Consider the following 23,097-nt stretch of genomic DNA (forward strand, 5'->3'; position numbering starts at 1 on the left):
ACAAGACCGATGGCAGCATCTTACCACACCCCTTTTTCTATGTAATAAATACGGATTGTTCATGTATGGAGTTAGAGACACCTCAGACGATTATGTGTGTGTAAGCAGTTGACGTGTCTCTCATATGTGCATAATAGTTAATAAAACGGTTATAATGTACAAAGAGAACTTTGTCTCTGTGTTCCTTACTCCGAGTGTCGATACATTGGAATTTCCATCACAGAGCTCAATCCACTGAAGTGTGAATGCATGAAGTTTCAAGGCAAAAACAAATATACATGTATAGTTTTCATGTTTAGTTATCTAGAGGGTGTGCAGGGGTACTGACAGACCTTACTGTTTATCAAACAATTACAAGATTTGTCAAATACCCTAATCTCAAATGATTGGCATTCTTCGTTGCATTTTTTTTTTACTTTGTGAAACACAAAGTAAAAATCTCAAAGCACAATGTTTACTTTGTAAGTTAACCCATCGGGTCTGAATCAATTCACATGTACAAAGACATCACTTCACATTGAGTATACAAAATGTCTAATCATTGGTACCACAGGTGTCTACAAAGAAGGCCAGGCAATCACTGGTACCCCAAACAATCACAGATACAAGACTACAAGGCCATTCAACAGTCTTCAACCCATATCAGTGAAGGCCAGCCACACACAGAGCCCTCACTCTACATTATATTAAATTCACATGACTATAACTCTTATTGAGAAGCATTTATCAATAAGATAAATGCACTGATTGTCTGTAATTATATATTTAACATTACATCAATCTGTAATTATACGTATAGCATTACATATTGTGTATTGTAAATAAAGTCAATTCATGGCAAGTTGAAATCCCTTGGATTAAACCTTGCTCCTATATTTTATTTATTTCAGTGCGCTTGTTTTGCTGGAAGGTCCAATTACAGAAATGTTTCATTCTCCTGACAGACAAAAAAACAGAATTTTTTTAAACAGTCTTATTCTCTAAATTAAGTAGAATTGTCACAACTGTTTCATGGCACATCCCTCTATGGCATGTCTGCAAAATGTAGTAACTCACCTAAAACATTAAATTCATGCTTCAAAACCTAGTTATTGTGTAAGTAAATTGGCTTAGTTTTTTTGGTCATTGTGTGAGCCCTACTGGTCAAAATGTTTAGGGTACCAATCATTTGAGGCAGCCCTAACCGTTGAGGGACAATATATATTTGACTCTTCAGACAAATTGCATGGCCAGGAATCTGTTTTTAAACCATACAAAGTCTTGAAAAATGACATGAAATTAACCGATTCACAGCTTTTTGGCAGATGCAAGGAAATTTAGCAATTGGATACCAGAGAAATGTGAGATGGCTCACTTCAAAATGCCAGTGTGAACAAGACTTTCAGAGTGTGTGTGTGTGTGTGTCAGAGTCCTGGCAGGTAGCGCCACACCGTGGTACAAGTGAGTCCGTAGTTCTCCTCTCTAACAGCTTCAGGCAGTTCAAACTGAGCCTCCTGACGCAGAAGTCTCCTGATGCCATGTCCTTCAAAAGAAGCCCGCCCTGGGTCCCCAATCAGAACCTGGGTCCCATAAGTCTGGATGCAGTGGTTCAACCAGTTGTGGAGGCTGTCCGCTAATGCCTCCTCATAGAACATGTCTCCCAGGAGGATGAGGTCATATCCACCTGGCTCTGAACCAATTATGTTCTCCTTCTCAAACATAACTGTTTCTAGACCATTCAGCTCACAGTTCAGTTGGGTCGCGATGCCTGCAACTGAAGTGAGAGGCAGAATGAGGATGGAGGTCTTTCTACCCCAGGGATATAATCAATGTATAAATGTATTGTCTTACCTGGGTCAATGTCATTTGCCACAACATGAGCAGCACCGCAGAACTTGGCAGCAATAGCTGAAGCTCCACAGCCACACCCTAGATCTAACACTCTCTTGCCCTTTGAAACGCCAGGGTTACTCAGGAGATACCTGGAGATTGACAGGGTGTTGAGATAGGGTTTATTAATGGTGATTTGGATTCTCAGTTTACTACCATAGTGCCTTCCTATCATAAACACATGTACCTGGTAAGGGCTTGTCCCCCTGGCCAGTAGATTGCCCAGAATGGGTCAGAGAAGGGCCATAGTTCTGGTCTGGCATGCCAAAACCGACAGTTCGGTGTGAACAGTCTCAGACGGATTTCTGGCGTCAAGTTGCGTTCGTTTACTATCTCAGTGTTTTCTTTAATGAAGTTCTTTATATCATTATCCGAGACACAGTCTTGAAGGTATCCATTTGTAGTACTAGTGCAAAGTGCTTGGACAATTTTCATGAAACCTTTGTCTTTAAGGTACAAAATTGCACGCCTATTTAACAATAACATTGTTACTAATTGTTAACTAGCTAGAAGCTAATTGGCAGTATGTAAATTACCAGTACATAAATGCAGTTAATGTTTCACATAATATCTTTCTACTAAATTTATTTAAGTGACAGAGACATCGTCTATTTAAACTCGGCGGTCCGTCAATCAGTTTGCATTCACTTGTAATCTCGCTTTCGACAACTGCAGTAATATCCTACCCACACAAACCACCATGGACTTGCTAATACTATTCCTGTCTCGTTCAGCAAAGGAAGACGAGGAAGAGATATGTTTTGTTATTGTTTAGAGGCAAGATTCTACACCGTGTCCCTGTAATAAAAACAATAACTACAGCTGAATGTTTAGCAGTATTTAATCCCCATTTCACACGAAAATACAGTCTATCCTAACAACCAGCTTGAACCCACACGGACAAAAAACATGACGGGACCAGTGTAACGGTTTTAAAATGCCCATGCGAAGTACATTTGGTTCCGAAGTGTAAAAAAAATAAACATTTTCAGAAGGTGGTTCGTCATAACAAAAGCTCATTGCTCAAGCAAAATATCTGGGTTATTTTATTTCATGAAATATAGGACGATGTATATTTTTGTTTAGTATATATAAGCAGTCAGACAGCATCAAACACCTTGATTGAACTAAAACAAGAGCGATGTTGTCTAGTTCGAATGCCACTTGCAATTTAAAGGAAACTTTACCTTTTGAAGTAATTCCTTTCATTAATAGATGAAAACACCTGGGCTTTTATCCATACCACATTAAAATGTCAACATTATTTTCAGATAAGATTAAGATCATTTTTCCACCAGCATGTGGAAACAACTCTTTTGGCTGACTCATTTGGCTCCCGACACTTATAAATAACACTACATCTATTACAAATGCTACGTTACCCAAAAAAGACGTTTGTTCCGGAGTTGCCCAAGTGTTGCAGGAGGAGGTGCTACGTTCCATTGAAGCTTTTCTGTTTCAGTTTTCAGTGGTCTGTGCAACAAAAACATAATATCTCAGGTATGTCACATTTAAAACTTTTTTCTACAAAGAACAGTAACGCTTGTTATGTTTGTGATTTCCCCTATAGCCTGAGCTTCCCGATGTTTAGAACAGCGATTTGTCTCCCCTATAGGCGAGGATGGCAGATTACTTGGATTTTATGTTTGTTGTTGTTACAGTTGACTGGGATAGCTTGTTTTATATTACAAAATCGTACTAACATCGTCAATACCGTATCAACGAAACCTGACAGAAAGAAACAAATTACATCTTCAGAATCCGGTCCCCATCTGTCACATTATGTTTCTGAAACGAAACAATGGTAAATCTTTGCTTTCTTCCGCAGCGAGGGTTAAGAGACCGTCTTAAAAATGCACCTTTTTGCCTGTTAATACCAAACATGGTCAATACCAAAACATTCAGCAACATAAACAATGGATGTAGCTTTAGAATGTGGTGAAGGAAAGCTTTATATTAAAGATTCAGACTTTGATCGTCAATACCTAATCAAAAAAAACCGCCAGAAAATCAGGAATTATATTTCTGCTGACGATAGTTAATAAGCAACACTCCTTATTTTCTGTTGCGTAAAATTTAAAAAAGACAAATGTACATGCATGTCTACACTGCGTGCACAATTATTAGTCAAATCGTATTCCTCAAGATTTATTTTATTGATGAAACACAATGCTCTCAGTCAATCCAAAATATAATTGAACCTCAAACCTGAATGTTTAACAAAGGAAAAGTGAGTTTTGATCTTTCACCGGGGAATACATAAGAGTGCAGAATTATTAGGCAACAATTGGTGTGCAGAATTATTAGGCAACACAAAAAAAAAAATACTTCCAATTCACATGTTTATTCTCATTTTTAGAGTAAGTGTAACAAATAAGTAACACAAAATGACAATTAAAATATACTTTCAAAAATATTCAGTGACCAACCATCTTTTCAATAACTGCCATGAGCCTTCCATCCATGGAGTCTGTCAGTTTCTTGATCTGTTCACGATCAACTTTCACAGAAGCAGCAACCACAGCATCCCAAATGCTGTTCAAAGAGATGTATTGTCTTCACTGACTGTAAATTTCACATTTGAGAAGGGCCCACAAATTCTCGATAGGATTTAAGTCAGGAGAGGAAGGGGGCCAGGTCATTATTCGGGCATCTTTGTGGCCCTTGCTGGCTAGCCAAGCAGTGGAGTCCTTGGATGCATGTGATGGAGAATTTTCCTGCATGAAGAATGCTGAGGTCTTCTTCCCATACCACTGTTTGAAGAAAGTATCTTCCAGAAACTGGCAATAGGTTTAGGAGTTGTGTTTCAGTCCATCTTCAACCCGAAAAGGTCCAACTACCTCATCTTTAATGATAGCAGCCCATACCAGTACACTGTAAATAAACGGTCAAATGACTGAAAAAAAAACTGTACAAAATAGATTAATACTTAATAATAAAAAAATAATAAAACATTTAAATGACTGGCAGCTATGGCTGCCAAACAAATAACCTACAATTAAAGCAAAATATCCTAACTCAAATAAAGGGCAAAAACAATACATGTACAGATATTTTCATAAAAGGTTTTGATGAGAAACTTATTTTAGCAAACTTTAACTTGCATTGATTATGTTTAGATTCAATCTTTAAATATGTCAAGTAATGTTAAAAATGTACAATTTAAAATACAATAATGAATCCGGTTTTGTAGAATTACAGTACAAACCTTAAATTAATTGAATATTTAAACTACTGTACTGGTTAACAGTAGACGCTTCTTAAAATTCTCATAAAATATAAGCTTTAAGATTACTGTGAAATATCCTCAAATGAAAACATACAGAAGAAATACAAAAGAAATTGATACATCTACAAAAGTTTCACTGTTTCAATTAAAGTGCAATTGGAAACTAAATTACAAATAAAGTAAAATCAAAACACAGCACAAAAGGCCAATGATTCTGTACCAGTAGTGAGTGCAATGTAGCAGATAAAGAACAATCCTCCTCCAAATTGCCACTAATCCGCTGGATCCATCCCTGGTGTAGCTAGGAGGAAATAAGGACACGCGAATATTCACTGAAAAGTCCTTAAAAAGTAAGATTTCATATTTTACCATTTCTTTAAAGAAACGTAATGCATGTCAGCACTCCAGCCAGAAAAATTTGAATCACCAAACGAAGGAAGACATGGATTCACAACAATGGACAATTATCACAGATGCATCATATCAAGGTAAAAGAAAGCAGGAAAGCAAAGTTCAGCCGGCCCGCAATAAAAAGTGATGATCGTTGATGCCCTCCCTGGATTCAAACCCGAGTGGGTTCCCAAATACGAAACCGTGTCTTCAACCACTACACCACAGAGCTACTGTCAAGTGTATTTATAACTTCATGGCTTCCCACACTTGAAAAGGGAAGGAATTGACCAGACTCAGGATTTCACTTGTTCTTCAATTTATTTGACCAGTAACAAGAAAGGTGAAAAACCTTTAAACATACAAAAAAATAACACATTAAACAAAGCTCAATATTTCCCATTAAATACAATACAACACGGAACATCAAGCAAAGGGTAAGTATATTTTACACATAGATATTAGATAGACATAGATATTTCATTTTGTTATCCCAGGTAAACAGTGTAAATCTGGCATTGCATACCCAGAAAGCCAGCTCTACTTTTAGACCTATTTCCTTTTAAAGTAACCTGTTATTGTTTGTTTACCCTTGATCATTCTATACAGCATTTCCATATTTTATTCATAATTTCACCTAAATGAAATCAAGCATTCTAAACCATTAACTGTGAATTAGAACAATATTAATAGGTTCAGAAATGGTTTGAAGGTTTTTTGACGTGCACTGCTAATTAGTTTAATTTCGCTCACCTGCTGAGGTGCACTGCGGAGCCGCGCTCTGTCACGCGCATGCAGAAGCAGCCTCTGTCACATGCACACGCACTCAGACACACCTCCCAGCAGATCGCCGAAACAGCTACACATCTGCCAAGAGTTGGTATAGCATTTCGACATTACTGTAGATCATTAACATCATGCTGAGTTTCAATATGTCACTAGACACCATTACGCATTGTGTTAAACTGACACTTCTTATTAAATTTCCCCCCACCACTAATAGCATCTATGAACTGTATGGCTTTTGTCACTGGCCATTTTAACAGCTTATTAGCAATTCGTGAATGGCATTTATACAATAACTATCAATACAGGTGACGATAACTTACTTATTCGTCAAGTGAAAAGATGAGGGAATTGTGTAGCCAGCTAAGTGTTTGTCTACCCTGAACAAATCCTAATATCTCAAGAACAGCATAGATGAGTAAAATATTGTTTGATGGGTTTGAGCCAGACTGGTGCCTCTGTGCAGAGTTTGCATGTTCTGTCTCTGATCACGTTTCCTCCCACAAAAAGGCTATTGTCAATTGTTGAGAAAACAAATAAAATTAACATGTACAGACGAACTGGCAATAGTATGGCCACTAGTGTACTTGGTATCCATTCACTGTCTTTACGTCAGGATGACCTGGATACTTACTGCCTTTGAAGATCTTGTGGCAGGAGACTTCTCACTCCCAAAACGACAGGATCATGAGGGGAAAACACACACACAGAAAACATTTATTTTCTTAAAAATGTCTCCTTCACGATCACATTCATCCTCTGAGTATGGTTTTTGTTCTTACTTTCCCCTCTGACAATCATCACCTTGCCTTGATGAGCATGACTCTGTAATTAGAATTAGTATCAGTTAATGTATTTATTCTGTATTTAAGTACATGGAACTTTGCATACATTTTGATTCATTACAACTTATAACAGGTGTATTGCTTGGTTCACATTTGTGATGGAAAGAACAGGTGTCGATGTAAAATAGATCTTATCTGACCAAGCTGATCAAGCTAACTAGGGTGGGATAGGCAGTGGCAAGGTCCTGCAGGAAGAAGATTAAACTGATACCCACTCACTATTAACCACCATATTTTGGCATCTTTATGTGAAGAAGCTGTGAATATGTCCCTAACCCTTTCGTTTCATAATGGCTAGTTGCCTTCCATGATAACGTTAGCAAGTAAACTGCTACGCATTCCATAATAAAACGAATAAGATTTACCTTAAAAAACAAAGTAAATTGTTAAATTGTTAGTATGGACATAAACCTTTGTATAATGTGCTACATATTTAATTACAGATATTTTACATGCATTTAATCAGTCATTTCAGAAAACAGAAAAAATGTAATGTTATTGTATAGGCAATTATATAGTAATTGTTCTGTAGAAAAAGGCGGAATATATGGTATCTGTCATTATTGGCGTATTACTTAAAATAACAGTTGGATTGTTAATCTACAAATAATGTCCGTAATTTTACAGAGTTTTGTATACAATTTCTAAGAATCTGAAAACAACTGTAAAAACATGAGTTTTCAGTGTCAGTTCAATCTCTTTTTTGGCCCATTTTACCTGAGGTCATGAAGCTGCCTAATAATTATGCACACCTTGATATTAGGTGTTATTCAATGTTGCCACACCCTCTCTCGTTACACAAATACATTTTACCTAAAAATTATTCAATCCAATGAGCATTCAGGTTTATGTGGTTTGGAGTTGGAAGATTTGCATAGAAATAATGATACGATCAGAATACTTACTTGCCTAATAATTATGCACGCAGTGTATGGCTGATTCTCTATGTATTCCCTGTAAAGGGACCTTTTTATAAGTTTATAATGAGTGTCGTTAACAGGTAAATGCTAATTGCTTTGCAGTTAAAGAACATAGGCTAGATATCTCAAAACAACTATAGAGTTCGAGGTTCTGTGCCCTATCGTTGTTACTTTTAATGACTTTTCTTCAAATTCATGTAAATCGCTCTGACCCAAAACAACTTAAATCAATAAAACCAACAGATACATTTAGGGACAACTGCCCTGCAATCAACAGGCTTTAGTTTGAGAATAATAAAAAATATATTATTCGTTTTTTTTTATGCATTTCTAAAACAAAACAGTCAATAACCCAGACCCAATAACACTTTCAGCAACATAACCAACACATTTTGGTTCAGGGACATCTGCCCTAGCTTCAGCATCTCTTTTTGTTTTACTGTTGTTCAGTTTGGATAGTTATTATTCGTTTTTATTGCATTTCTCCAACAAGAATTATCAATAGCTCCAACCCAATACAATTTCCAGCAATACAACCAACTGATTTATGTTCAGAGACATCTGCCCTAGCAGCAACATTACTTATTTGTATACAATTGTCCCCTTTTGCAAATTAGGCCTTTAAACAATGTGAATTGCTCTGACACAGTTTAATGTTCATAATTACAACTAGCTTATATAAATTCAGGGAACTTTACCTTACAATCAACATCCTCTAACTTTTAGAATTTGGCATTTTCTTTAACTTCTTTATCGGTTTTGATTTATTTTAATCCTATTGCAGATGCCTTACATTTTAGAAAACACTCTGTTGTCATGTTGTCATGTAATTCTGTTAAATAGATTGTCATAATTTGGTCTGGGGTCTGATGCTTGCAGATGGTTTTATAATTATCTCCAGAATATAACTCAAGCTATTATGTTAGACTGGGAACATTTTGTCTTACTTGAGTTCCATAAAGGGGTGCATCAAGGTTTGAATCTCAACCCTCTTTTTTTACTCTTTATATAAATACATTTGAGCAGTGGGACATCAGCAATTTCACATTTGCCACATAGTGGAAGGTTTTAGATGGATCCCTTTGGGCTAGACTGGGGTATAAAACAAAACAGCCTGGAAAGAAAAAAAACAGCCACTTACTCACCCACTCCTGGATGACATGTTCCAGGCTAGGGGCAGGGACATCAAGGAGGTAAATCCTCACAAACGTGTGGCGAGGCCTAATCTGTCACAGCAGAGATATTCCCCAGACATTATCCTTTAAAATGTGTACAAGACACCCAAACTACTTGGACAGCAGAAAAATACAGTATACAGCGCCCATGTCGCTATGTTTAATTGCTTTGACCTTTGACAGCTGTGACTGCGACGAAAGGTCAAAAGGATCACGAAAATGTTCATGTCCGGTTAGGAGGTGGATAATTCATGACCAGACGATCATGTCCGGGGTATTATTTGGACAGTGGTTTTTCCGGGGGTTTATGTCCGGTTAGGGGGGTGGTTAAGAAGTGTTTTATGGTTATGTTCTTCTAAGTAAGTCTTGAGATGAAAGATGGAGAGTAGCAGAGCAAGGGAGGGGTTGAGCAGGTGATTCTGGGGGTTCATTCTCTTGGAGGAGAGGGCGAGCAACTGGGGTGTTGGGTTTATTGAGATGGAGCAGCGCAAGGGGGGCTGAGCAGGGTTTTCTGGGGTTTCTTTCTCTGGGAGGAGAGGTTGTTGGGTTTCTTGAGATGGAGAGAGTCCCAAATAAATAAGAGGTAGTTTTCCTACTGGTCTGGAGTTTAATTTGTTTTCTAGTTCAAGATCTGTATAAGAATCAATAATGGCATTGGTGCTTAGTGATATTATCCTGCATCTAAACTGCAGCTGTACGGTTTAGTTCATTGGGTCAAGCTACCTCTCACATTAGGAAGAGACCTACGGGCGAATTATAGCTTTTATGTCTTTATGACCTTGTCACAGATGCGGGAAATATGTATTGAAATGGTCTAATCATACATATTTAAAAAAAAAACGTGCATGTTTGTGTGGGCGTTTGTGTGTGCGTGTCTGAGTCAGATTTTTTTTTTATTCTCACAGGAGGGAGAAGGGCCTGGAAAAGGTAGGGGGCTGGTTAAAGGGGGTCTGGGGTCTCAGGATAGGGATGGGTGATGGGTTGGTCAAGGGGATCTGGTTTTTGGAACTCAGGGAAGGAATGGAGGGGCTGGTCACGGGGTCTGTGTTGACCAGTGATGGCGTGAGTCCTAAGTAAGAGGATGTTTTCCTCTTGGTCAAAGCTGAGTTGAATTTTAATTCCTCTTAGGTTTTAAGATCTTTGTTTTCACAAAAGTGATCACCTAAGAAATAACAATGGCTTGGGTGCTGAACGATACATCAGTGCCCATGATGGAAGTAGCCTAAGTTTGCCCATGATATTAAAATGGTCTTATTATGTGGATGTTTAAAAAGGTATGTGTGTGTATGTGTGTTGACTAGCAAGATGGACGCTTTCCTCAGGGTGGGTGGACCTAGCCCTCCGGCCTGTTAATTACGTACTTAGCTGCACCAAGACACAGGAAACACCCTTTTCTTAGACTGTGAGCTACAAGCATGATTTCTTGCTTTGACAGGAGACATAGTCCCTCCTAGGGGAGAGTTTTTCAAAGAAATGTGCAATAAGGCCATCCACCACTGAAATGACTAGGGATGTTGTCTTGTGTCACAGTTGTTCGTATGGTTAAATCGACTCAGCAAGCAATGTGAAAAAATATGCTCCCTCAAAGATTTCAGTTTGTTTTTCAATTGAATTGTTCACATTATAGGTCACATTAAAAGTGGAAAAAGTTCTGACATGATTTATCTTTGTGATTATTATTATTATTATTATTTATTTATTTATTTATTTGTATTTGCGTTCTGAGCAATGTCTGTTCCTCTCGGTCGCAGAGGCCATTTCTACGGCTTGCGGTAGCAAGGGCCTGTTGACACCAGGGGTGTTTGTTCCCTCGACCAGGGGCAAGGTTGGCCCAGAATGTTCTGTGGCCCTAGGCAAGACTACAAATTTCATACATCATAGAGAATATTTTATGCTTCCCAAGGAGTCTTTCCACTGCGCTCTCCTGTTGCCTGCCTTCTCTCAATGCCCTGCCCCTCAAGCTGCACCTTAGAGGGAGATAATTCAGCCATCAGTGGGCAGCTGTGCATAATTGGGGCAAACGTGGTGCACCTATCCCCTGGGGAGGGGGCTGTTTTACCGTCTTCTTCCAGCTGGTACCATAATGACCAAGTAAAAAAAGTTTTTCTAGAAATGTTAGCAAATGTATTTGATTTCAAAACCAAAATGTCACACTGACATGAGTATTCAGGCTGTATTCAGGTGTAACACCCTAAACTGAGTTCAGGTGCACCTTGTTTCCACTGATAATCATTGTTGAGGTTTTTCTACAAATTTGATTGGATTCCATCTGTGGTAAATACACCTGATTGGACATAATTTGGAAAGACACACGTATATAAGGTCTGATAGTTAACAGTGCATGACTGGACAAAAACCAAGCCATCATGGCAAAGTAATTGTCTGTTGAGCACTGAGACAGGATTGTGTCAAGGCAGAAATCTTGGAAAAGGTACAAAACAAAATGTCTGCCACATTGAAGGTCCCCACTGAACACAGAGGCCTCCATCATTCTTCCAACACTCTTCCTTGAGCTGGCCGTCCGAACTGAGCATTCATTTTTTGAGATAATTAAAATAACGTGTATCTGAAATGTGACATTTTGTTACTGACACATTAATTATAGTAATTACTGATCTGATTTTTACAGTCTATGGATCTGACACGTTGTGAAGCTGATCAAAATAATGTTGAATTATCTGACCTTAATGTTTGGCATGATGGCTGCTACTCATTTAATGTTCAGCTATTACTTAAACCAAAACCAAATCAAACTGTAACTTCCTTCTGCTTTCCTTCCTTCTGTTGAAAAACTGTACATGATTCTGATTACGGATGTGTACAAGGGGAAAAGATGGTTACCCTTCCTGTTCCATTGACTTCAATTGACATGACTGTTTCAAAGTAGCTTCTTGGCATTCAGAGTTGAAACCTGGTGAACCTTTCTGTTTGTATATGAGTTATTTTGAGGACCAGGGAAAATATGTTCGCAATCCCCTAACCCTAACCCATCCTATGCCTAACCTCAATAACTTAACATTTGTATCTAAACTTAACATAATGCCTAAAACATTAAACTAACTCCAGTTCATACACAAATACCAATTGTAAGTATTTCTATAAACCTGGCTGGAAAACATAAACTGGCTGAAAAAATATTTTACTTTCCGTTTGCATAACATTAATACATTTAAAATGTCAGTGTCTAATGGATGTGTGGGAATGTGTGGGAATAAAGCCAGGATTAAACACAAACGAACACTATCTAGATCTAGCTGAAATTGAACTGCCCTGAAAAAGGGGTGGAAAGAAAGCTGCACTTCCTAATCCCCTGGCCAATAAGAGTGACATTTACATCAGATCATACAGATCATCTGACCCATTGCCATGAGTAAAGGGAGACCTTAACAGCACAAAAAACTTAATTAACGTCATTTCTCTTTATCCATTCTCTTTTTTTGTTCATGAGTAACTATTTGCACATTGTTACAACATTATACATTGTGAATAATATGACATTTGAAATACATTCATAATTTTGTAATTTATTTGTGTGTAATGTTTACTTATTATTTGACTTGTTATTCCTATTTTCTTCCACTTCCTTTGACAGTGTAAACAATTTCACATGTCATTTATTGCCCTTTAAATAAGTTAAATTGAACTCTTTGGGTCTCCAGAACTTACATGACTGTTATGATGAACATAAGTAATTGAGTTAATGTTGTGCCCTGTGGACAAGCTGGGTATTGACTACAGTAGCTAGACCTTCTCAGAGCTATGTTTTGGGTGAACCATGTCTAATCATTGCTTATTCTTCTCTTCTCCAGCCATGGAGATCATAGAACCCATCTTGGGCATAGCGGAAAAGCTCTACACTCTATGCGGTGAAGTGAAAGCCAATAAGAAGCGCTGTCTACGTTTGGCCACCCGTATAAAAGCCTTGGAAGAGGTGGTGAGGGCGATAAAGGTGAATGGACTGGGGAAAGACCCTGCCCGTCTGGAGAACGGCCTGCGTGAGCTCAAACTCACCCTAGAATCGGCCCAGGATGTGGTTAAGAAATACACTAGTGCCAGCTACCTGAAGCGCATCCTGAAGGCCTACGACCAGGGAGATGATTTTGAGAGTTTGAACGAGCGCCTGAACGACGCAGCCCAGGTGCTCTCGCTTGCCTTGCAAGTGGAGCAGCGGGAGAAGCTACAGCAGGTGTTCACTGAGGTGACGCGCTCAACAGAGGATGAGGCTGACAGGGAGTTGGATCGTCTGGAGCTTCACAAATGTGAGTGCACTGTTACTGTGCACGGTCTTATTTACGCAGCCTTCCTGTACATGCTGTCTCTAGTTACTGTCAGAGGTGTGGACTTTTTGAGGGTTCTAGGTTGTGTGCGGCTCTGCTGAGGCAGGTGACATTGTGTCTGTTCATCTCACAGTACTCAAGTCACTGGCGGAGGGCACCAAAACAAGTGTGGATTCAGTGCATGAGAAAGTGGAGTCCACCCAAAAAGACGTGAAAGACATCAAAGCCATGCTGGAAACTTGTGAGTGAGCCTAAATATAGAGACTGTGGACGGAGTTTACTTTGTTACATTTAATTGATCTTTAATGTACAGTACTGTGAAAAGGTCTTAGGCACCTGAAAGTCAAACTAAAGTAATTGATTTAGATAGTAAATAGCTATATATCATAGCATATTTAATATTAATGTACAACCCTATTTCCATAAAAGTTGAGATGCTGCTTAAAATGTAAATAAATCCAGAATGGAATGATGTGCAAATCATTTAATCCCTATATTCTATTGAAAATAGTACAAATAGTACATATCAAATGTTGAACCAGAGACATGTAATTGATTTAGGAAAAATATATGCCCATTTTGAAATTGATGTCTTCTTCTATCCTGTCATAAAACACATCCATCTGTCTTTGCCCCCACTCTGACAAGTGGTTTACAACAACATCAACACATGATGTTCTTCATCTCAGTGACAAGAGTATAGCACTCACCCACTTGACCATTCTGTAATAAGTACTATAGTTTAGACACACTTATATCCTAATAACTATCTTTGAACTAATACATTTGTTAACAATAGAACCCAGAAATAGAGATTTCCACAACACGTGTTATTGTCTTTTGTGTCTAACTTGATCTCTCTGTGACTTTGTGTGTTTCTAACTGACAGTAAAGAAGCCCAGCATTTTAATTCAAGATATCAGAGAGATTAAACCAGAGGAGCTGACCTTTGATGTGCCCAAAGAGGTCATGTTCAAAAATGACTTCTCAGAATTGTACAAAGGAGAATACAACAAATTCACAGTAGCCATAAAAAGATACACCCACCCCACGAACACATGCCTAAGGTTTGTTGCATGGCGTAACATGCTCCTCTTAGAGCTCTTATAATATCATACTCATGTACTGTGTTTGTTTTATCTGCGGTTTTTGGTTCACACAGTCAGGTGAGGACGATCTTCAGGAAGGAGGTGGAAACTCTGAAGCGCTTTGAGTCACCAAATATCTTGCGAATGTTTGGGATTTGTGTCCAGGATGAGTATGGTGAGTCGACTTCGATGTGTGGTTCTCCATTATGAGATATAGTGGTTGAACAATACGATAATTGATATATCACTAAATGTATATTTTGTGTGTATATTTAAATTAAATATTTTTTTCCTCCCAACATTGCAGGATCCAATCCAAATTTCCTGATTGTGATGGAGTTTTGTGAGAAGGGCAGTCTGAGAGAAGTGCTTGACTCCCAAAGTAAGCTGCCCTGGGACAGAAAGGCTTGCATGAGTCTGGACGCAGCTCGTGGCATCTACAGGTATACAAGCATAGAAATGAATCTTGTTACCCAGTGCCCTACACACAGACCAGAGAGGACACCTATTACCCATGACACATAGTTGTAGCTGTAAAAATGTACCACTTAGAACCTTACTTAGGGGACAGATAGGAAAATTTGAGAATTTAACCTTTGTGGTAATTTCTATTATCTATTTCCATATTGTTTATATGTATGTATGTATGTATACACAGTTAGGTCCGGAAACAATAGGACACTGACAAGTTTTGTAATTTTGTTTGTTCACCAAAATATACTCAAGTTTCAGTTAAATAGTCAATATGGGCTTAATGTGCAGTCTCTCCGATATAATTTGAGTGTATTCATATTCAAATTGGAGGAAGGATTTAGGAATTACAGTTCTTTAATATGTAGCTCCCTTTTTTCAAGGGACCAAAAGTAATTGGACAATTGACTCAAAAGCTGTTTCATGGACAGTTGTGGGCTATTCCTTCGTTATTTCTTCATCAATTAAGCAGGTAAAAGCTCTGGAGTTCATTCCAGGTGTGGCATTCACATTTGGAAGCGGTTGCTGTGAACCCACAACATACGGTCAAAGGAGCAAGTGAAACAGGCTATCACAAAAATCTAGCAGAAAGATAGCAGGAACATTAGGTGTGGCCAAATCAACAGTTTGTTACATTGTGAGAAAAAGCTCCCAAGGAGTCTGAGCTCTGCAACACAAAAAGGCCTGGACGTCCATGGAAGACAACAGTGGTGGATGACCGTAGGATCCTTTCCATGGTAAAGAAAAACCCCTTCACAACATCCAGTCAAGTGAAAAACACTCTCCAGGAGGTAGGCATATCATTATCCAAGTCTACCATAAAGAGAAGACTTCATGAGAGCAAATACTGAGGGTTTACCACAAGGTGCAAACCATTCATAAACCTCAAGAATAGAAAGGCAAGATTAGATTTAGCCCGAAAACATCTAAAAAAGCCAGCCTAGTTCTGGAATAGTATTCTTTGGACAGATGAAACTACGATCAACCTGTACCAGAATGTAAAAATGTATGGCAAAGTCTTGGAACGGCTCATGATCCAAAGCATACCACATCATCTGTAAAACACAGTGGAGGCAGTGTGATGGCATGGGCATGCATGGCTTCAAATGAAACTGGGTCACTATTGTTTATTGATAATGTGACAGAAGCAGTCGAATTAATTGTCATCTCAGGAATTTAAGGCAAATAAGTGGAATATTCTGCAATGGCTGAGTCAATCACCTGATCTCATCCCGATCGAGCATGCATTTCACTAGCTGAAGACAAAACTTAAGTCAGAAAGACCCACGAACAAACAACAACTGAAGACAACTTCAGTAAAGACCTGGCTGTCATGGATGAAGTTGTGGTACGACACAGGCGCAGAGTCAAAATGGAGGGTGTAATGCCGTTGTAATCTTTACTTAACAGTAACACAATTTATTCCAATAAAAAAAAAAAAAACAATACTATGTGTTACAGAGCGGGCTTCCGCTCCACCTCCTCTTCGCCACTGTAGGACACTTTCACCAGAATATTAACTCATCATCCCATCATGCCGCTCACCTGGGACTGATTGCACACACACCTGCAACTCACCCACACTCGTCTATATAAACCCTGTTCCCTCTCAAGTCCATTGCGAAGTATTGCATTGCCCCGGCGTACAATTTCTGAGCGTTTTTCACTGTTTGCTGAACTGTTACCGACCTTGGATTGTTTATACCGACCTCTGATTGTTCTGCTGCCTGTCTCGACCCGGATTGTTCATTGGACTGTGATTCCTGCCGCCTGTCTCGACCCTTGCCTGTGATTTTCTCTGTTGTTCTGTCTGCCCCTGATTTACCCTGCCTGTTGACTATTCTAAATAAAAGCTGCAAATTGATTCTGCTGCGTCCTCCACATCACCACACTATGCATAGTTGCATACCAGCAATATTCCTCTCAAATCGTATAAAAGTCTACAAAGTATAACATAAGTATTTAAAACACTATAGCACGAAATGTGTGCGAGGAGTATCCGTTAACGATAGACTCCCAGAAATATGTAAAACTTCACTATTTATCCCAAATTGACAAATCAATTCAAAACGCCATTGTGTCAATAATAGGATCACCAAACATTGGCTACAACAATGAAAGCAAAGAAATCGGCATTCACACATTTACCTGTATTCAATTAGTACCATCTGGTCTCGCGGAATTCTTCATCCAGCAAACCAAAAAGTGATACATAACATGTACAGCAATGAAACGTATTGGAGCATTTGTCCTTTTATGGGACACATATTAGAAGACCAAAGAACTGTATATCCTAATGAATGTCATTTTACTACTTGTAATTGATGGTGTAGTGGTGGAGAGGAGGAACCAGGCGAAGGCAGAGTGGCAGTCGATGTTGTTGTTTTTTTAGTTGGCAATGAAACACCAAGCACACAAACAAATTGAAACAGTAACACCAATGACGAGACACATACGGAGACAGGGAAACAATAACCAACAATAAGTGAGGGGAGCAGAGGAGAAACATTTAAACACGTACTAATGACTTCATTGGGACCTGGTGTGAGTGACAAGTGGAGACATGACAAATGAAGGAGTCCGGGGTGAGTTCATGAATAATGGGAATCCGGGAAAAGCGGGAGATGACGGAGCCGTCCGTCACCAAACCGTCACACAACTTTGTTTGTTTTTCCGTCTTCACATCTGGTTTGTCTTATCAGATTGGGCTACTTTGTCCCCCCAGCTTGTATATCCATTCTTCTGAGGAAGCAAATGGGTTCACTGGTGTGAGATTAGGATGTTCCACTGATTTGAGATGCCAGACAACGTTGCACCTTCAAAGACTTTCCAAAACATATCTTTCATTACACTACATTGCCATATGTGTTGTATTGCATAGTGTTAACTAAGCCATCTTGTCTACCATTTAATAAGGTATCTGTTGCAACCAGCAGACCCATTCAACATGAAATGTTGGAACAGCTGCAAGCTTCAAAAAAATCTGATTAGTAAAGGGTCACTGGTGTTTTGGAAAATATGAAAGATGAAGAATACCAAAAGCAAAAAGCTAAACATTATTCATACATTATTCATACATGCATAGAACAGCCAGAACAACCATTATTCATACATGCATAGAACAGCCAGAACAACCATTATTCATACATGCATAGAACAGCCAGAACAACCATTATTCATGCATGCATAGAATAGCCAGAACAACCATTATTCATGCATGCATAGAACAGCCAGAACAACCATTATTCATGCATGCATAGAACAGCCAGAACAACCATTATTCATGCATGCATAGAACAGCCAGAACAACCATTATTCATACATGCATAGAACAGCCAGAACAACCATTATTCATACATGCATAGAACAACCAAATGTTACAGATTACTTAAACAGACTGGAATCAGGGACTGTTTATTGTTGAGAATAAAACCACCCCTCTTCCCAGACCTATAAATGTCAACTTTCCATCTGGGTTGCCAGATTTGATTGAAAGTATGCTGTAGAATCACAGACTTAATCCCACCTACTACACAAAAACCCACTAGAAAACTGTAATTGCAATTATAGTGATCCACCCAATCCCAATAAAAATATCAGGGAAACCACCCCAACTGGCAACTCTGCTGTCTGTTATTACCTGACAGATGGGCTATAAAAACAACAAACACTGTAAAAAATTATAAATTCAACTATCTGCATCCTGGAACAAACAAAGAAGACTATGAACACAGGTTAGTGATGAGCATTCCCGTATTTTCACTGAGCATTCTCTTGTGACCCCATTCACTAGCAAGAGCCGGCTTCCTTAAAGGGCAATAACAGCGAAGATCTACAATTTGTCTGAGTTCATAAATCACTTGGAACAATCTCTATGCACGCAACTCTGTCACTCGGAGAGCATGGTCGAGCTAGCGCGAGTACGGCGTCGTCTGGTTATGGCTCTCCCCCCAGTAATGAGATTTCATAGAACCTTTTGAACTACGTGAAAGCCAAATGATTTGTCATAGTGAAAACACCACATCGGGGAACCTCAATCTATTGTGGGACACATTATATACATTGTACGAGATTAATGTCTGTCTAGGGTTTTAAATGTTACATTATCTAGAGTCTTCTCCATAGATGGGTCATTGGCTTGTGCAGTAGACCCATCAGCCATCTATGGAGGAAACGTTACAAAATGAAATATTTAAAAATGGGTGTCCTCGATTTTCTATTCAACCACGAATTTAACAATTATCAGAACCCCCTGCTCAAAACATCCATGCGGAAGTGGGGTCACTGCTCTGGTTGTAATAGTTCCTACCTGGGGTTACCAAATATGTCATGGTTTCCTTGAAATGTCAAGGCATTAAGGGAATACACAGTATCATTTCTACAACACACAGTGGCTGAAGCTTGAATATGCTTTTCCACTGTTTATTGTTTCCCAGAGAGGGAAAATATCTACATTCCTTATTTTTGTGTTTTTACCAAGATTCCGTTTCAAACAGTCCTATTCAGAAAGCTTTAGATATTGGCACAGGAATGTGTCTTCCCTTCCTCTCCCCACAGGTGTTTGTGTATCTGGTGATCTCCCTGCTCAGTCAATCAGTCGTAGCTAGCTGAGCAACTTTTATGATAGAATTAACGCAGAGGGATGTTAATGGTACCATATAATACCAGAGAAAACAAGGCAACATCTTGTATACAAGGGGTCTGTTCAGTGGTCAAGGTAGCGAATGGTGTCTCAGGCCTTGGAAAGATGATACACTGTGACTGGTCATCCTGCTTCAAAGGCAGATTGAAGTCTACTGGAGCCAGTCAGTCTTCTGTTAGACATTTAAGATTGGCCTGCAATATCTTGTGTGAGGTACAATGGATAGTTATACCATTGAAACAATGAAATGATAAAATAAGGAGCTGCTGAGAATATATCAACTATGTTTTATTGGGCAATATAGCAATTTTAACCAAAAATATACTGTTATATTTTTTTGATTTGATGACATGAGAAAAGGAAGAAAGAAAATATTAAGAGGCCAGCCCACGGAACTACCAAGTACATAGAAAAGATGTATTAAAGGGTGTTCTAAAACGTGACAGTACAATGACTTATATGGAGAGGAAGGGTTCCATATATTGTCAATATCCTGACCCTAATTTTAGACCCTGTGTTAGACCCTAATCAAACCTGACCCTAATCACATTACACTACCCAGTCATGACAAGCTGATGTCACTGAAAACCTGACCCTAATCACATTACACTACCCAGTCATGACAAGCTGATGTCACTGAAAACCTGACCCTAACCACATTACACTACCCAGTCATGACAAGCTGATGTCACTGAAAACCTGACCCTAATCACATTTCACTACCCAGTCATGACAAGCTGATGTCCCTGAAAACCTGACCCTAATCACATTTCACTATCCAGTCATGACAAGCAGATGTCACTGAAAACCTGACCCTAATCACATTTCACTACCCAGTCATGACAAGCAGATGTCACTGAAAACCTGACCCTAATCACATTACACTACCCAGTCATGACAAGCTGATGTCACTGAAAACTGTACCCCAATCACATTACACTACCCAGTCATGACAAGCTGTACCCCAATTGCATTAAGGTACCCCATCATTAAGGTACCCTGTCACTAGCTGATCTTTCTCTCACTATAGATTGCACCAGTCTGAGGAGAAATTCAAGGTGCATGGGTGCATCAACAGCAGCAAATTCCTGGTAGCTGCTGGATACAGAGTAAAGGTATGATGTTCATCAGAGACCTGTTAACAGAATATACAAAGACTGGCCCCAAGGTGATTACGCCAGAAAGTAAGTCCCCTAGAAAATAGAGGCAGAAGGCAATGTGATAGCAGGTAAATTTGTTTACATCAGTAAAATATACTGTATGTACAGTGTATGTGAACAGTGAGGTTATCGAGATGTGTAGTTAGAGGTTCCATATATACATTGGTGTACTAGTAAATTGTTTTGAAATTCTTTCTAAACATGTCCATATTCATATTAACTATTCATGGTTTTTGGTACTTATATCTCGTTAGCTGGGCGGTTTTGAGCTGGCCAAAACTGAGACTTCGTTGAAGAACACTAAGAACACCAAGAGGAGTTCTTTGGGCTATTGCTCTCCTCAGCAACTTGAGAGTGTCAATTATCCCTACAACAAGGCCTGTGAGATGTACAGGTCAGCTTCTAATCACACTTATAGTACATTTGTTGTTTTGTTGTGTACAACACTCTCAGCTGTTGTAAATCAATAACATTTGAGTTGAAACATAATGCAATATCTTTTAACACCATATCACAGTCATAACCATGTCATAACAGCTGACATACCAGGTTATAATATTATTGTAACATTGCCTGTTGTAAAATGCAGAATATTGTGTTATTTTGTAACTGTTTATGACATGCAGTACAATGTGGTAACATCAACATGTTTATTAGTTCTGGCAATAAATGATAGAGTTGATTTATGGCTTTGCTATAGAAAGTAACAAAGGTGTTCTTACTAAACTATTCACGGCTTGACTTGAGAAGTAGGATTTCAATGCAATACAACCGGTCAAAATGCTCTGTATGTGTCTGTGCCACAAAAGTGTTTTGACAAAATTATGTCAGATTCTGACACCTTTTGACTATTGTTATGTTATAATGAAGCAATAAGGAAATGAGCAATGTGATATTGCAGGGCTCCTAGTTGTGGTATTTTGACAATATACCGAAAAGCCCCAAAATGCCTTATTACTATTATAAACCGGTTATCAGGGCAATTAAAGCAATAAAGACTGATGGTTCATTTTGTTTGAATTCTTCTGTTCTTTGCAGTTTTGGTATTGTCTTATGGGAGATTGCAACCCGCAAGATTCCCTTCAAAGGTGTGTATCAACTTCATCAGCTCATTGTGTAAAGTATTACTAGCCAATGAAATATTTAAAAAGAACAAGTTTGGGATTTTCTCATAAGCATAGTATCATTCCTGACCCCCGAATGGAAAATAAGTAGCCTACCAGCTGTGCCGATGTGGCCCCTGATTTGCATCCTGGTAGGGACACATGGACAGTGCCCAGGATTTCGCATAGGGTGGTGCTAAATAATTCAGCGCCTGGAATGGATAAATGGATTTCACACTGGCGTGCCTTGTCTCATCACGCTTTAGTGATTCATATGGTGGGTTGGGTCTTCGAGTGTTGTGAATGGGACATTGTGAAAGAGCGAGAGGGGGAAAGGTTGTGTGAAATACAATATGTAGATATCTAATGGTTATCATTAATGTTCTGTTCTCTCATAAATTAAATGTTCTGTTCTCTCACACTCTGATCAGATCTCTCACACAAAGAGGTGTATCAGATGGTGTGTGAAGAGAGACGTAACGAACCTCTTCCTGAAGACTGCCCTGAAACATTAGGAGAACTGATCAACGCCTGCCGCTCCTATGACGGATTCTCCAGGCCAACATCAGGAGGTAATTCCTTCAACAGCGAAACACACACTTCTAATATAAATATTATATCATACACAGTACTTACAGATGTATTGCTTTCTGTATATCAGTTGCTATTTGTCCTTATTTTTCCCATTCTGATCGGCATCATTAAAAGGTCACGTCAGACTGAGTAAACAAGTTTCCTTGTTCCACAGTGTTGGTGGATAAGCTCAGTAAAGTGGTGGACCAACTGGAGGAGGACTAACAAGCAGAGGACATTTCCAAAGATCTCAGGAAAATTACTGGAAAAGAAGAAAACAGCAAAGTTTAGCCCTGGGTCAATGGAAGACTGATTGACTGCAATTCATAATGACATTAACAACAGCTTGTTCAAGTGCTTGTGAGAATTATAATAATGTGGAGCAAGGAATTTGCATATCTCTTAATGCAGTTATGAATAAATTGAAACTGTGAGTCTGTATGAAATGCATTCAATATCATTTTGATTTTCAAATCAGAATTTCTATTTGCACAACGCTGGGAAAAATAAATAATTTTGTGATTGTGAGCGACAGAGGTTATTAAAACATCGACAGTGGCGATGTATTA

At 38.8% G+C, this 23,097-nt stretch overlaps 2 protein-coding genes across 2 annotated transcripts; one reads left to right on the forward strand and one right to left on the reverse strand.

Annotated features, from left to right (window-relative positions):
- Positions 1 to 176: 176 nt before the first annotated feature.
- etfbkmt (electron transfer flavoprotein subunit beta lysine methyltransferase) lies at positions 177 to 3,034 on the reverse strand. Its single transcript, XM_010905420.3, has 3 exons — positions 2,057 to 3,034; positions 1,831 to 1,961; positions 177 to 1,753 (listed from the first exon to the last, which is right to left on the reverse strand). Exons 1-3 carry the CDS (start codon positions 2,353 to 2,355, stop codon positions 1,404 to 1,406), a joined length of 780 nt encoding a protein of 259 aa, XP_010903722.1. The 5' UTR covers positions 2,356 to 3,034; the 3' UTR covers positions 177 to 1,403.
- A 222-nt stretch (positions 3,035 to 3,256) lies between these two features.
- LOC105031149 (mixed lineage kinase domain like pseudokinase) lies at positions 3,257 to 23,086 on the forward strand. Its single transcript, XM_010905422.4, has 11 exons — positions 3,257 to 3,369; positions 13,024 to 13,473; positions 13,625 to 13,732; positions 14,381 to 14,558; positions 14,654 to 14,754; positions 14,887 to 15,022; positions 20,723 to 20,807; positions 21,107 to 21,246; positions 21,891 to 21,940; positions 22,387 to 22,527; positions 22,704 to 23,086. Exons 2-11 carry the CDS (start codon positions 13,026 to 13,028, stop codon positions 22,751 to 22,753), a joined length of 1,437 nt encoding a protein of 478 aa, XP_010903724.2. The 5' UTR covers positions 3,257 to 3,369; positions 13,024 to 13,025; the 3' UTR covers positions 22,754 to 23,086.
- Positions 23,087 to 23,097: the final 11 nt, after the last annotated feature.

The sequence above is a fragment of the Esox lucius genome, chromosome 19, assembly GCF_011004845.1.
Source record: "Esox lucius isolate fEsoLuc1 chromosome 19, fEsoLuc1.pri, whole genome shotgun sequence".
In the NCBI taxonomy this organism is placed as follows: domain Eukaryota; kingdom Metazoa; phylum Chordata; class Actinopteri; order Esociformes; family Esocidae; genus Esox; species Esox lucius.

Coding starts and splice junctions, on each gene's coding strand:
- etfbkmt (XM_010905420.3), bottom strand. CDS start 2,355: ATGTTATTGTTAAATAGGCGTGCAATTTTGTACCTTAAAGACAAAGGT. Junction 1,962..2,056: donor GGGGGACAAGCCCTTACCAG/GTACATGTGTTT, acceptor GTCAATCTCCAG/GTATCTCCTGAGTAACCCTG. Junction 1,754..1,830: donor GGCAAATGACATTGACCCAG/GTAAGACAATAC, acceptor CTCTCACTTCAG/TTGCAGGCATCGCGACCCAA.
- LOC105031149 (XM_010905422.4), top strand. CDS start 13,026: ATGGAGATCATAGAACCCATCTTGGGCATAGCGGAAAAGCTCTACACT. Junction 13,474..13,624: donor TCGTCTGGAGCTTCACAAAT/GTGAGTGCACTG, acceptor TTCATCTCACAG/TACTCAAGTCACTGGCGGAG. Junction 14,755..14,886: donor TTGTGTCCAGGATGAGTATG/GTGAGTCGACTT, acceptor CCAACATTGCAG/GATCCAATCCAAATTTCCTG.